General features: G+C 37.8%; 1 protein-coding gene across 2 annotated transcripts in view; it reads right to left on the bottom strand.

Moving 5' to 3' along the window:
- Window positions 1–15,484, bottom strand: part of jarid2.S (jumonji and AT-rich interaction domain containing 2 S homeolog) — a 138,114-nt gene that overhangs the window by 23,219 nt on the left and 99,411 nt on the right. For both annotated transcript variants that reach the window (XM_041567210.1, NM_001094763.1), the window contains 2 exon segments: window positions 5,938–6,167; window positions 1,573–2,590 (listed from right to left, as the gene is read on the bottom strand). In XM_041567210.1, coding sequence (XP_041423144.1) covers window positions 1,573–2,590; window positions 5,938–6,167 — 1,248 coding nt within the window.

Here is a 15,484-nt window from a genome sequence, read left to right as displayed (position 1 = left end):
AAATAAACCCAATGTACATTGATTGTACATCGTGTGTTTGTGTGTGCTGACAATTGCATTGACAATTGCATTGACTGCACATTGTACAAGTATTAAATGGTGTGACCACTGTTGTCCATTGTACATTGGAGATGTATGTTATGTTGGTCATTCAGTACAAACACTGACACCATCAAAAAAAATACTTAGCCATCTTTGAAAGAGGTGAAAAAGAAAGATATGTTCTTTAATTGAAAAAATTATGATGCAAAGCAGCTATAGGCTGATCATCATGCACTATGCCTTGGGTATAGGGTGTCTTTTGTGAAGGACAAATGCTTTTTCACACTCCCCCAAAAATAAAAAGTGGGGGTCAAGCATCTCCAGCATTCTCAGGTAGCTACTTATCAATAAAGTTCAGTGGTGCCTGTCTCACATTCCCTCAAGCACTGAATATTCAAAGGAACGTCAAAATATTTTGTTTGTAAAAAAGTAGAATTTCATTAAATTGCAGTTCAACTCAGGGACACTTGTATATGCCATGTGTTTGCCCCTAAGTTATTACTGTCACATTTTGAGACTTTTCAAAGGCTGCATCAAATAATCAAACCAAACTTTTTTAAAAATTGGCTAAAGGTGGCAGCTTTACAGGCCTGCCCATACACTGGCAGGCCAATCACAGAAATAAACCCTTCAAAAATTGGGCGCTGCCCTTGCCACTCACTGCAGTTCGCACTCACTCCAGTAATATGCCTTGCGTGAGAAGCTATCTCAAGCAAGCCATCAAACGTGATACAGATTATAGTGATTTGTACATGTAAATATGGCAGGTTCCACAAACAAATATAAAAGTTAAAGAAAAGAAAAAGACTAATGGGACTGAGATGTAGAAAAAAAAGACACAAAAGCCAAGTATAGATCAGAAAAAAAAAGTATCAAAAAGCATTCGAACGTGCAGTAACGCAAAGTAAATGCAACACAAGTCAAGAGATTTGAGGTAAATTTATGTAAGCAAGAATAAAAAACTGCAATGACCAGCAAGATGTAGGTTCTCAAAATAGATACAGTAGAACGTGCATTCCTCTGTGCAATCAGATATTTTGCAGTGAGTGTAGTCATTAATACAGCCTTAAATAAGACTAGGGGTAGTTAAAGGACATGAAAATAAAGGTAATGCAGCCTTGAGGGATAAAGACCAATATGAATAATGTTCTTGCAATTGACATTCCTTATAATAATGAACCTCACCAAACCGTTTGCAGCTTCCTAGAAGCAGTTCAGTAATATCAATTTCATTGTCAGCACTGCCTGAAATGCTAACTAAGCTGTAAAAATATAGTTATTGGTGAGAAGTGAGTGTGGCTAAGAACAGAGAAAAAAAACTATTAATTTTCAGGGTGTATCCGACGTGTCAACCTCCCTCTCTTTTTCATTATTCAGTAAAACTACTTGTTCTTTTCCAACTTGATAATTAAAAAAATATGACAGTTAAAATGTTGTTCTGCTGCCCTTACATTGAATCTGACAAAAATAATTAATGCTCTTTGAAGAGAAATACCAACCCATGCATATCCATCAGAGCGATGCCCTTACCTATGAGAGGGAGTTCATCCAATGTGATGCCCTGATATTTGAGGTGCTTCTTAATGCAGGCCAAGCGCCTTACATTTGGACCCCAACGTCGCCCAAGCTTGTGGATGTGTTGAATTTGTGTAACAAATCTCATCTCATCATTCAGCTTGCACTCTGGTCTCCAGTCAGCAGGTGGGATCACAGTGCACATCCCATACTTCTCCACTCGGGCTCGGATGGATTCAATATAAATCAAGGGGTCATGAAACTCCTTGACAGAGGGTCTGAGGACAGGGATCTCACACATGGCTGTGCACCTTGCCCTCCCAACATTTTTATCCAGCTTTGCAGAGTCCAGAGATTTTGGGGGGGAATCACTGGGGGAGGTAGAGCGATTTTCACAGCCAGTATCTTCTGCCTTACCACCAGGTTGTGGAACTGGTGAGCTCCTGGCTGCTGAGGCCCGCTTCGGCCTATTTCTTTCCAGCATCTTCTCTGGCACTTCTTTTTTTAAGTGTCCATTCAGCACCTGTTTCTCCACTGCTAGCCTTTTGCTTCTGACCTCTGGCAAGCAGGCGGATACTTTAATTTTCTTTAGCAAAGGCTGTGCCTTGGCAGGAAGGTTTGCCTCTTCTAGACGCCTTTTTGAGTTACGCAGTCCCTCCCTTAGTTGCCTCCCTTCCTCCCTACTGCAGGTTCTTTTGTTAAGTTTGCCATTCACCTTTACACAGTTAAGAACAGCGGCACAGTTGGCCCTGGATGTAGAAAGAGATAGCACCTGTTTACGAGTTTTTGCATTGCTGCTTTCTGTGGTCCCTGAGATTTTGTGGTGAACAGATGAACTGGTTTTGTTGTGATTCTGTTTGGCGGCCTTATCCAGTTCTTTCTTGGCTTTGGTGTATGTGACAGTCCCCTTAGTCACCCTTGCGGTATACTTCACAGTTTTGGAGGGTGTAGGTCTCACTTCTCTTGTCTTTTTGGCACCGACTGCATTAGAACCCAATGATGATAATCGGGTTACTCCATTCACCTTGGAAACCTAGGTTTAATTGGTAATTAAAAAGTGGTCAGTGTGCAGTTTCCCTTAAAACAAATCTAGAAAAAAAAACATGTACTGTTTTCATAAGCCTGGTGTTTACTTTTGGTAAAGCTCAATGCACTGCATGAATACTGCTATACAATCGTGGCTGTTAATGAAGAATACTTGCCTTGTTTATTTAATTTCAACCTGAATAATTGGAAGGATCCAGAAGGTCTGGAAATTGATAGCCATTATGCCTCAGCATGGATGTGCTTGGAGTTACAGCTTACATGTTAAGGGTCATAAGTTTGATGATAACTCTCCAGACACCTACCTGATTCTTTCTGTATTGGACTCTGTATTGTAATTGTATTGTACTGTATTGAACATGTTGACCTATGGATGTTACCGGATGCTGGGCAGTGATTCCAGCATAGGATGGGCTATGACTTAATTACTTTTTTCTTTTTCTACCATAAATATCTCAAGATGGGGTGAAAATGGATTAGCTATAAATATTAGATTTAGATTACTTTACATTATTTATTGAATTAAAATCAAGAAACTTACATTCTCAGAATAGACTTGGCAAATATGGACAAGTTTCCAAATGAGGAGATGTTTGCCCAATTTGTTCACCCATGTGCTGGGCAAAATCAGACTAGTCCTTTGATTTGGCCCACTAATGAAAGATCCTAATGTGGGCCTATGAAGATTAGTCAGAGAGGACCACATCAACCACAAGATTTTTGGCAAAATATTGGTCGGGCAACAGCACATCTATACATGAATATTCTTCAAACCTAGGACCAAACCTTGCTAGCAAAGATTCCAGACCACTTTCAGAGAGGCATATGCACTGCTGAGTAACCCTGCCAACCATTAGAGGAATTAGTAAAATTCAACGAAATAAACATTTTAAATAAAAGCTCAAAACGAAAATGTGGTTAAAGCAATGTGAACACAAACCACATAACAAGACACGTAAAGGATAAAATGGAGATTATATTCCAGAGGATCAAGCTGCACAAGCTTGTCACTAAGGAAGTACTCAGCAGTCTTGCAGCTTCTAATTATAAACGTCTGTCTCCAACATTAATGGATCCCAGACAGTCTCTCTGCTTTAATAGCCAACATACACTGCTACTTATTTACTAGCTGGAAGCAATGTAACATCTTCCCTGAAAAAAATTGTACCATGGACAAAAGGAAATTATATTCCAAAAATCATTTCCGGTCACCATTATGCTTGATGCGCAATACAGATTTATATAAGCAAAGTTGCCAGTGCATGACATTGTGAGGGATTAGGGAAGGGCAATTTTGCCTAATGAGAGTTCTAGAATCTTATAAGCCAAATGAATAATCGTGAAGGAAATGCTAACTTCAAAGATATTTCCCTGATTAGCAAACATTTTAATACCAATTTACCTCTGTCTATAAACACACACATCCCAGAATCATGAAAGAAATATGCATACCCCTTGACAAAGTCTCGCATTTTACTGTGTAACACATCCACAATAAAAAGACATGGAATAGGAGCATTTTGCAGCAATAACACCTTTTTAGCCTCTTGGGGTAAGCACATTTTTAGGAGTGATTTTAACTATCCATAATGGCAGATTTGCTCCAGGTTGTTTAGGTTATATTTATGAAACAGGGCCGCAACATCTCAATTGAATTAAAGGGATACTGTCATGGGAAAAAACATTTTTTTCAAAATGAATCAGTTAATAGTGCTGTTCCAGCAGAATTCTGCACTGAAATCCATTTCTCAAAAGAGCAAACAGATTTATTTATATTCAATTTTGAAATCTGACATGGGGCTAGACATTTTATCAATTTCCCAGCTGCCCCTGGTCATGTGACTTGTGCCTGCACTTTAGGAGAGAAATGCTTTCTGGCAGGCTGCTGTTTTTCCTTCTCAATGTAACTGAATGTGTCTCAGTGGGACATGGGTTTTTACTATTGAGTGTTGTTCTTAGATCTACCAGGCAGCTGTTATCTTGTGTTAGGGAGCTGCTATCTGGTTACCTTCCCATTGTTCTTTTGTTTGGCTGCTGGGGGGGGAAGGGAGGGGGGTGATCTCACTCCAACTTGCAGTACAGCAGTAAAGAGTGATTGAAGTTTATCAGAGCACAAGTCACATGACTTGGGGCAGCTGGGAAATTGACAATATGTCTAGCCCCATGTCAAATTTCAAAATTGAATATAAAAATATCTGTTTGCTCTTTTGAGAAATGGATTTCAGTGCAGAATTCTGCTGGAGTAGCACTATTAACTGATTCATTTTGAAAAAAATTTTTTTCCCATGAGAGTATCCCTTTAAGGTCATTGCTTTGAGTGTCCATAATAAGACATTCCCCTATTCGTTCTTAAATAACTGTTCCTTTAATTTTATTTATTCCTTGAGTGTGAGATCATTAAATATTGTACTAAGTAGGAAAGTATTTTCCACCATCCATTCTTCCTTCTATTATTATTATTTAGTTTTTATTGGTTTTAAGATTTAACAATACGCCCCAAATCTACCCAGTTTCTAATGGGCAGATTTATCAAAGGTCGAATTTCAAATTTATCTGAATTTTTTTTACTGTAATAAATTAAAATAAACTCTCAACTCGACTGGGAGGTTATTTAACAAAAAAATTGAACGTCTAATATGCAATCAAATAGCCCCTACCTGAAAATTCGAATCAAATTTAAACAGAGTTTTCCCTCCAAAAAACACTCGAATGTCAGGAAGGCAATTAACATAGTCAAATGGTTCAACAGACCTCTGCCATTTAATTGTAAATGAACTTGGCAGGTTTTAGGTGGCAAATATTTGAATTAGAACTGTTTCCATAGTCAAGGTGTGATAAATTTCACATTCAAATTGGGGTATTAAAACGTGAATGTGTGAATTTTGACACCAAAAAAATTCGAAAATTCAAATTTATTATTTACTATTGACCCTGCCCCCAGTGTCGGACTGGGATGCCTGGGGACCACCAGAAAACCTTTGGCCACAGGCCCACTCTCCAAAATATTTTTCCTTTTTTTGTCATTCTTTTAATCACTTTTCCTCAAATATTACCATCAGTCTCTACCTCCATTTCTTCTCTTTATTCTTATATAGAAATGGGGCAACTGCTGTTTTATAGGCATACAAGGCAAATAGTTGGGTGAGTAGAAGGGCCCACTGACACCTGGGCCCACCGGGAGTTTTACCGGTGGGCCAATCAGGCACTGTCTGGCCCTAAGTGTTTTAATCCTCATTAAACTCCAAAATGTGCAAAGCAAAACAAGTGATTCTTTAAACAGTAACCACACACAAAGTATGACTACAGTTTCTAGTTGTTGTATACAGGTGCTCTCACCTGTTTCCTTAAGACCTGAGCCGATCGAAGATGACTATGATGGTTATTAGCAGTGAGCCCTTTGGCAGAGGAGCCCATGTTGGAAGCAGGTTGATGGTTAGCAGCAGCAGACTCTCTCCGGCTCTCAGCTTTCTGTTCACTGTTCCTTTCCTTCCCTGGCGTGGCCTCTTTGCTTTTGTGTCTCTGGGGAGTCTCTTTCTCCTTTGATGATTTACAAGACCCATTGAAAACTGCATGAGAAGAAAATACAATTTGTTTTACTCATCATGTCTGACATTTATTATCAGCCAAACATAATAAACACAATAAAACTGACATAATTAATGCCAAGCCAATGGAATATTCCGCTTTTACATGAAGGCTTATAAGTGGTATTGTCTCCCATAGAAATTCTATCAACACTACAGGTATGGTACCGATTATACAGAATGCTCGGGGCCTTCTGGATAACAGATCTTTCTGTAAGTTGGATCCTGATACCTTAAGTGTACTAGAAAATCATGTAAACATTAAATAAACCCAATAGGCTGGTTCTGCTTCCAATAAGGATAATCGTATATTAGTTGGGATCAAGTACAAGCTACTATTTTATTATTAGAGAGAAAAAGGAAATACTTTTAAAAAATGTGCCTTATTTGGATAAAATGGAGTCTATGGGAGACGGCCATTCCGTAATTTGGAGCTTTCTAGATAACGGGTTTCCATACATGTACTATCAACTAAGTTTATGTTTTTAACCCATTTTATTGAAAACAAATTAAGTCTAATAACAGGCATAAAGGTAAAAAGCCATTTTGCACAAAAAAAGAAATATAACATTTATGTTTTTAAGTATTTTTTGCATTTAACAAGGCACAGAGCTTTGTGCCTTGGTAAATATTACCAATATTCCCGGAAATAACACACCCTGTGAATATTCAATTTTACACTGGCAGAACATGCAATATGGCAGCTGCCACAGATTAATAAAAACAAAATCTGTACATCTGCATAGCCTAGTCAATTATGCTATGCATATATACAGCAAAGTGAACTGACCATAACATGTGCTGTACATATAAATAAAATATATGAAGAATAAAATCCTGAAAAACTGTAACCAGAAAAGCAAACCCATTACAGAACATCCATCACACATTGGGTTAATAGGAAACCAAAGGTCATAAAGTGCCATAATGTAGTCAGGGAACCTTTGGACAGCTGTAAAGTCAGACTGGTTAACACCTTGCTATGCTGATGGAAAATTAATATAGTGACATCTTGATTTAGATGTGTCTGCGTTCAATCTTATTTTAGACCAATGATGAAATTTAAATGACGAGTTGCCCTTGTTAAACAAGATGTCTATATCACGTGATCCAGTATACAATGTATATCTCCCTCACAGTTACTCATGTTTTAGCCATTTAGGGAAAATGTCCCTAACTTAAAGGGAAACCAAAGCCTCAAAGCTGCTTATTCCTGCATATCTGACACACTGCACATGGCTTATATAAGTTTTTCCATAGATTGCAGCTCTATGTAGCCATTTGTTGTACCTCAGTCATGCTGGATCTGGGCTTTCCCATCCACTGAAATTAGATTGGTTTGCCTTGGAGCATACGAATGTGCAGCAGTGACATAATTACCTGCCCACCATTTCTGTACATGTGCTTAGTTCATATTTTAGTGTATTATACAGTTGCCTATTCTTAGCAACTTTTCTTTACATATACAATACATATTTATTTACCTGCCTGTCCCCTATCTCTACTTGGGTGTCACAAAGCTACCTTAAATTAAACATCTCTAAAACGGAACTAGTTCTCTTTCCCCCAAATAACACCAGTAACATCCAAAAGTATCTATCATAGTTAAGAATTCCACTATCACCCCTATCCTAGATTCTACCCTGTCCTTCATTCCTCATATCCAGTCACTTATTAAATCATGTCAATTTCACCTAAAGAACAAATCCAAAATACGATCATTTATCACCCAAGATGCCGCCAAAATTCTTATTCACTCTCTCATCATATAATGTCTAGACTACTGTAACTCTCTATTAATTGGCCTTCCCCACAGAGACTGTCACCTCTCCAGTCCATAATAAACACTGCTGCGAGGCTTATACACCTAAGCAACCGCTCCTACTCTGGCATGACTCTCTGACAATACTTACACTGTCTTCCACTGCTTTTCAGGATAAAATTTGAACTTTATTTTAGAGAGCTGCACAATATGTTGGCGCTGTAAAAATACTAATAATAATATATATATATATTAATAATAATAATAATAATATATATTAGTCTAAGAGCCGAAACGTTGAATGAACCCATTTTTTCTTCACAAAAGACCTGAGTGCGGATTTCTTTACTCTATAGTTTTTGATATATGTTCCAGCACCTAGGCATTTCCATTATTTTCTGAGTGCACGTATCCAGTAGTATTTATATATATATATATATATATATATATATATATATATATATATATATATATATATATATATATATATATAAATAAACACACATATACACACACATATACACACACAGTATTAGTTTATACAGGAGTTGTGGCCAGCTCCATGTTGTATGTTGTAGCTCCCCCCCACCTATAGGCAGGTGATCCCAGTGTTGGCCAATAAAAGGGCAACCAAGTTTGGGAGTTTTAACCTTGAAAGCAGCAGGTAAAATGTAATCCCTGTGTAAAATATATAATGCAGCAATAGAATTCTTAATTATTTAGATTTAAGCTGAGTGCAGGACTGGCCATACCAGGGATGACTTTGACATAGTTAGCCAGATTAAATATATTGCAATATATGGACAAACATTCCTGGTTTTCTTTAAAGGGTAAGGCATTTTTTGGTACAATTAGTGGTGAGCAAAACTTTCCCTTGTTTGTATATATACACACACACACAAAATATATAAGAGAGAAAAATGTCCCAACAGGAAGACTTGATTGATTTTTAGGTATTTTATTACTTATCTTTTTATTCAGGCCCCTTCTTTGTCATTTTACAATCTCCCATTCAAACCACTGTCTGTTAACTACGACAATTTGGACCATTGAAACCAGATAGTTGATTCTAAACTGGAGAACTCCTGAACAAAAACTTCTAATTCAAAAACTAAAGATAAAATACATGATAATCAATTGCAAAGTGTTTGTGTACATCACAACAATAAAGGCTAATTAATTGTGGTGAAGTAGGTAAAGTAGAGGAAACCCAGCAGCACCCAGAAAGTATTGAGGGAGGATATAGAGATTTAACAGCATAAAGCGGACCATTTGTATAAAAATCTGCTCATATGGCAACCTTGCCCTATGAGCAAATCTTTGCCTTATTTGGTCACCTATGTGCAGGGGGCAAATCAGTGTGATCTAATCGTTTGGCACACAGGCAAAGATATAAGTATGACTGTCAGAAGAGGACCAACATGCGAATGTGGTCCTCGCCCAATGGGATTTTCAACCTGGCCAATAGAAATCTTGATGATTTTCAACCAAATATCTGCAGAGCTGTCAACTTTTTATGTAGTACTAAGCAGCTTTCTGCCACCCCTAGTAACCTCCAGGGCAATTTATGAACTTGCCTAGTAGACGGAGTGCCCCTTTGGATAATGTACAACCCACACAGTAAAATATAAATAAGAACAGAATACAATGAGTTGCTAGCATCAAATTAGCACCAAATTAATAATGAGAATAGCTTTTTTTTAATAAAACAATGCAACTTCTTAGTTCAACATTTGATGTCATCTTTGTACTACTTGCAATTAAATATAGAGATTTGCAAATCATCACATTCCCTTTTTATTTACATTTTACAGTGTTCCGATGAGGTGTGTGGTTTTTACATTTTGTAGGGTTTGAATTAGTTTCGGCTCTTGGCTTTGATTGTAACTGCATCCTCCTAAAAAGCCTTAGATTTGGCCAAACCCTGAAACGATTCCTGGATTCAGGGCATCCTTTGTGCTCATGCAGCTATGGTGCCCAAAAGCTCAATGACGCCAATTTGTAGATGTAATTCATACCAGTTTAAATTTAAAATGCAGTACAAATAGGGGCAAATTTACTAACTTCCAAAAATTCGCCAGCGACAGCTTCGCTCACATCGCAACACTTCGCCAGGCGTAGATTCGCCAGGACAACGCTAATTCACTAAAATCCAAAGTTACATCCAGGGTGCCGAACGCTGACGAAGTAGCGATAGCGTTACTGTGGCAAGCGAAGCGAAGTTGCGCTAGCGTTGCCTAATTTGCATACGGCGGGAAGTTAAGAGTTCAATGGACGTATATGTTGCAGCCAATACATCACGCTACATTAATAAAATAGAGTTGTTATATTGCCCTACACATGAGCCCAGTGTATAGTTTATGTGCCATGTGTTAGGAAATGTAGGGGGAAGCCGGGTACCCCAGAAAAAATTTACGCTCTTTTGCAGCCTATCACCCTGAAAAATGAAAAGTCGCCAGCATTTTATGGGACTTTTTCAACTATTTTTTGAGGAAGTCCTATCTACTCTATTGCACTTCACCTGGTCTGAGGTGGTGAAGGCAAGTCTGTCGCAAGAGGTAACGTTTAGAAAAATCCACATCTTAGTGAATTTGCGTAGTTAAGTCCATTCGCCAGAGTGCAACTTCGCCAGGCGTAAGGGAGCGAAGTACCGCTAGAGTCTCTTTCGCTAGTGAAGTTACGCGTTTCTGAAGCAAACACACCCATTTACAAGTGCAGGGCAACAATAAATTATATTGTCATTCCTTTCATTTGTTGGTGTTACTGTTCCATTAACTCGGTGAATTGATAAAGCAAGTAGTTAGGCAGTTATGAAAGAGCAGTGAAGGGTGAGGGAATATTTGCAGATAGGCTTTGTGGATTAAAGGAGTTGATTCATAGTTGATTTACAGAGCTGTGGCAGGAAAATATAAAAAAGAAACGGCAAACCTGCGGTGGAAACCTAAACCTTTTATTTGTGTCATGACAAAAAAAAAAAAAAGAATTTTTATTTCCAATGGAATGTACATGTTTATATAATTTTTTTGATATGTTACATGCATTGATGTGAAAAGAGGGGTGCATAATTAAAAAGGAATAGAGGTTAATTTTAAGTGGTATCATGCAGTTTTTGTGTCATCACTTTTCAAGAGAAAAGCTGGTGTGAAACACACTCCAAGACAAGTTGTCAGGCATTGCATTTGAAAGAAGATTTTGTATTTCTGTGGTTATGGCAAGCGCAGGTGATTTTTGTCTCAAAGCACAGACAAAACAAGGTTTGAGGTTAGAGCCTGTGTGTCTACCATAACCACTGAGACGGTGTTACTCTTTTTCACGTGACAGTTGCTGGGGTTTTATTTCTGCATTTCCTTCTCTGGGAAGCAGGCTATTATAGCAAACAGGTAGTTTCTCTCTGAAATCCACTCTGTATGTGTGTTTGCTGATGGACTGATGCTTGTCAACACACACAAGGATAACACATCCTTGGTAACACAGCCTAATGATACCACTTTAAAAAAAAATACCTAAAAAAAAAAAGTGAAAATGCAGAAAAAAATTGTGGAAGCCTGCATCAGCTAAACTGCTCACATTCAATAGGAAAAAAAATCTCTTAATATGATTTTATTGAAAATTTCTGCAACTCACAGATAATGTGAAAATGAGCTTTAGGGAGTATAGTCAGGGTATAGTAAGGGCGCGGGAAATGAAAATATTTACTCCTGAAAATAAGCAGTCATATTGTTATGACGGCAGTTAAAAAAAGATGGCCAAACAAACCAACCTTACTGGAATCAGACACTAGGTAAATAGGCTGCAGTGCATATGTTCAAAGCAATTTTTTTTTTTTTTTTTTTTGTGTGACTGCATCTCGCTCAATGTCAGAAGGAAAGGACCAGGGGTTCCAATTTAATTCCCTATAATAATGAAAGGGAATCTTCCCAGAGTAATGCACCATTGTCAAAAGACACTGTTTTGGGAGATGAACATTCCATAGTGCCAAAGTGACCAATGAACTTTAACAATGCTCCATATTTGGATGGTCAATATAGGGATGTTCCGTATTCACACTTGATTTTACATGTAAAAAGTTGAAATAGAACACAAGAACAAATTGTTGGGTATCCATTTATGATGATTAGCAGCTTGAAATTCTTTTATTTTGTGTATCAAATGTACATGCTGCTTTGTAACAGAATTTAAATCCGTAAGACCTACAGCGACAATAGCATGGAGTTGGTAACAATAGTAAAGGTCCCTATAGATGCAAAGATTTTTCGTTGGTGAACGATCGATTTTAATGCAATCTGACCAACCCATTATTATCGTGAGGTTAGTGGGAATCGAACGATCGTGCATCTTACGATTTTTCGTCCGACATCTACCAGAAAATTAAAAAAATGTATAGGTCCCAGTGCTATCAATGTTCAATATTGTATAATAATAATATGTATCAATGTTTGCAGGGCCAAGCAGGCAGTTACCCTCAGTTTTACTGGCAATATCGCTTGAAATGGTCTTTTTAGTTGATGGACAGATCGTACATTTAAACGATCGTTTCGAGATAATCGTGGTCTCACGATAACGAAAAGATATTTTAAAAATCTTCACATCTATGGCCAGCTTTACTGCCCTGCAATTGGGAAACCAAAGATGGAAAATAAAACCAGTTCACTTTGAAAAAGTGCATTCTAGCATAAAAATGGTAACAAAAATAGAAAGCAACTGCAATAGTCATGATTTAAAAGAAAAAGTCAAAATGCTGAAGATAAACGTTAGGCACAGCACTGAGCCATAAAAATTTCATAGACAATGCATTAACCACAGCTTCTGCTAATTTATACGCCATTTGTCAATTTGTCAGTTACAGTTCACCAGGCTTCCTTTGGATGTTGCGTCTATAGATTCTTAATGTTAGACCACTTGCATGCAACTAAAAAACACATACAGCTGAATGTATGTGCACAGATGAAACCATGCTAAACTTTTTGTGCCTTTCTGGTGGCCAGCCAATCCCAGTATTGAATGTTTTCAGATTCAGCCTTGCCCAAGAACGTCATTTTGCTAATGATTCTGAATTCCCTGTTGTCTCTTAAAGGACAAGGAAAGTTAAACTAAAGAAGTAGGCTAGAAATGTTGTACATTATGTTTTTGGATTCTGTACCAGCCCCAGGCAACCAAAGATCGTTAGCAGTAGAGATCTGTCTCCCCAAAGATGTCCCTGTAGCTCCCCATCTTCTTTTCTGCTGATTCACTGCACATGCTCTGTGCTGCTGTCACTTACTGAGCTTAGGGACCAACTCAAAATATACAGTAGACATAAAATATAAATGTCACAGTATAAAGCTGATTAGTAATTAATATGGATAATTACTACATGGCAGCACGGAAACCTATGCAACTAGTATCCGAATTTAATAATCAGTCCTGTAGCTTCAGCTTATATGAAAGGCCAACCTAATTTGCTGCTTGATGATTTGTGATGAAGTTTGAAGTCCTGGAACATTGCTGCTATTGAGAAGCTGAAACTTTAGGCTGGTGCAATAAAATTCATTTTTAAGGTTTAGTTATCCTTTAGAGCTCATCTTTAGTGTAATAATAGCTTGCTTGCTGCAGATGTACATACAGTGAAATGAATTGCCTGCCATTCCAAATGGCCGTCATGTAACTGAACTAAAATAATATAATGGACATTTACAAGAAGAATTTACCTGTAATAAGGGAGAATGACACAGGGGAAGCTATAAAGAGAGATCATTGTAAACAACATTAGAGAACACCTGTTTTCAAAAGCAGCTAACAAGGGGCAGACCCCATCATATATAGCCCTTTCCAACTACAAACCTTTAGGGTGCTTTTTTTTTCTTTTTTTTTTTAAATATGTTTATTGTTTTTCATAAACAAGTCAATAATAGAGAAGTACATAAACAAAATCCCAAAATATTAGGTCGCCTTTTATGCTGCTGCTCGATGGTTCAGAGACCTTACAGAAAATAACCATAACCATGACCATTCGTCCAAAATCTCTCCAGTTCAGTTCAATTTTGATGGATGCCATGCATGAACAGCCTGCTTCAAATCATACCATAGATTTTCAATGATATTCAAGTCGGGGGACTGTGATGGCCATTGCAGAATAATGTACTTCTCCCTCTGCATAAATGCCTTTGTAGATTTCAAAGTGTGTTTAGGGTCATTCTCTTGTTGGAATATCCAACCCCTGTGTAACTTCAACTTTGCGACTGATGCTTGAACATTATCCTGCAGAATTAGTTGATATTGGGTTGAATTCATCCGACCCTTTAACAAGGGCCCCAGTCCCTGAACTAACCACACAGCCCCACACCACGATGGAACCTCCACCAAATTTGACAGTAGGTAGCAGGTGTTTTTCTTAGAATGCAGTGTTCTTCTTCCGCCATGCAAAGCGCTTTTTGTTATGACCAAATAACTCAATTTGTGTCTCATCAGTCCAAAGCACTTTGTTCCAAAATGACTGTGGCTTGTCTAAATGAGCTTTTCCATACAACAAGTGACTGTTTGAGGCTTGAGTGCAGAAGGGCTTCTTTCTCATCACCCTGCCATACAGATGTTCTTTGTGCAAATTGCACTGAATTGTAGAACGATGTACAGATACACCATCTGCAGCAAGATGTTCTTGCAGGTCTGTGGAGGTGATATTTGGGTTGTCTGTAACCATTCTCACAATCCTCCGCATATGCCTCTCCTGTATTTTTCTTGGCCTGCCAGACCTGGGTTTTACAGTAACTGTGCCCGTGGCCTTCCATTTCCTGACTATTCCTTACATTTGAAACTGACAGTTTAAACCAATGAGATAGCTTTTTGTAGCCTTCCCCTAAACCATGATACTGAACAATCTTTGTTTTCAGATCTTTTGAGAGTTGCTTTGAGGATTCCATACTGTCACTCTTCAGAGGAGAGTCAAATAGAAGCACAACTTGCAATTGGCCACCTTAAATACCTTTTCTCACGAATGGACACACCTGCCTATGAAGTTCAAGGCTTACCAAGCTAATCCAACCAATTTGGTGTTGCCAGTAATCAGTATTGAACAGTAACTTGCATCCAAATTTTTGCACAGACAGTTTTTCACATTTGATTTAATTCCATAAAACTGAATACTGCATGACTAAAAATCTTTGTTCAGAAAACATGTTTCTTGGAAATGAAAGACATACCACTTATCTTTTTTGTTGCAAGTAGAATAAATTATTATGCAGGCTGAGAGGGGTTCCCAAACTTTTTCATATGACTGTAGGTGAAATGCCATTTTTCTGCTCCATTCAAAAAATTAAATCTGTCTGTATTTAATTAACAAGTCTAAATACAAATATAGGATCACTTATCCAGAAACAGAATGCAGAACTCTTTGATTTACAAGGCGGCCATCTCCCATAGACTGAAGTAAACGTTTTTAAAAAAAATTATTTCTCTGTTAATAAAACAGCACCTTGTACTTGACTTGCTAAGCTGCATGAATCCATATTGCAGGCAAAACAATTCTATTGGTTTTACTTAATGTTTACATTTTAATGGTATG

The sequence above is a fragment of the Xenopus laevis genome, chromosome 6S (genome assembly GCF_017654675.1).
Source record: "Xenopus laevis strain J_2021 chromosome 6S, Xenopus_laevis_v10.1, whole genome shotgun sequence".
In the NCBI taxonomy this organism is placed as follows: Eukaryota; Metazoa; Chordata; class Amphibia; order Anura; family Pipidae; genus Xenopus; species Xenopus laevis.
This window is presented reverse-complemented; position numbering and strand designations above follow the sequence as displayed.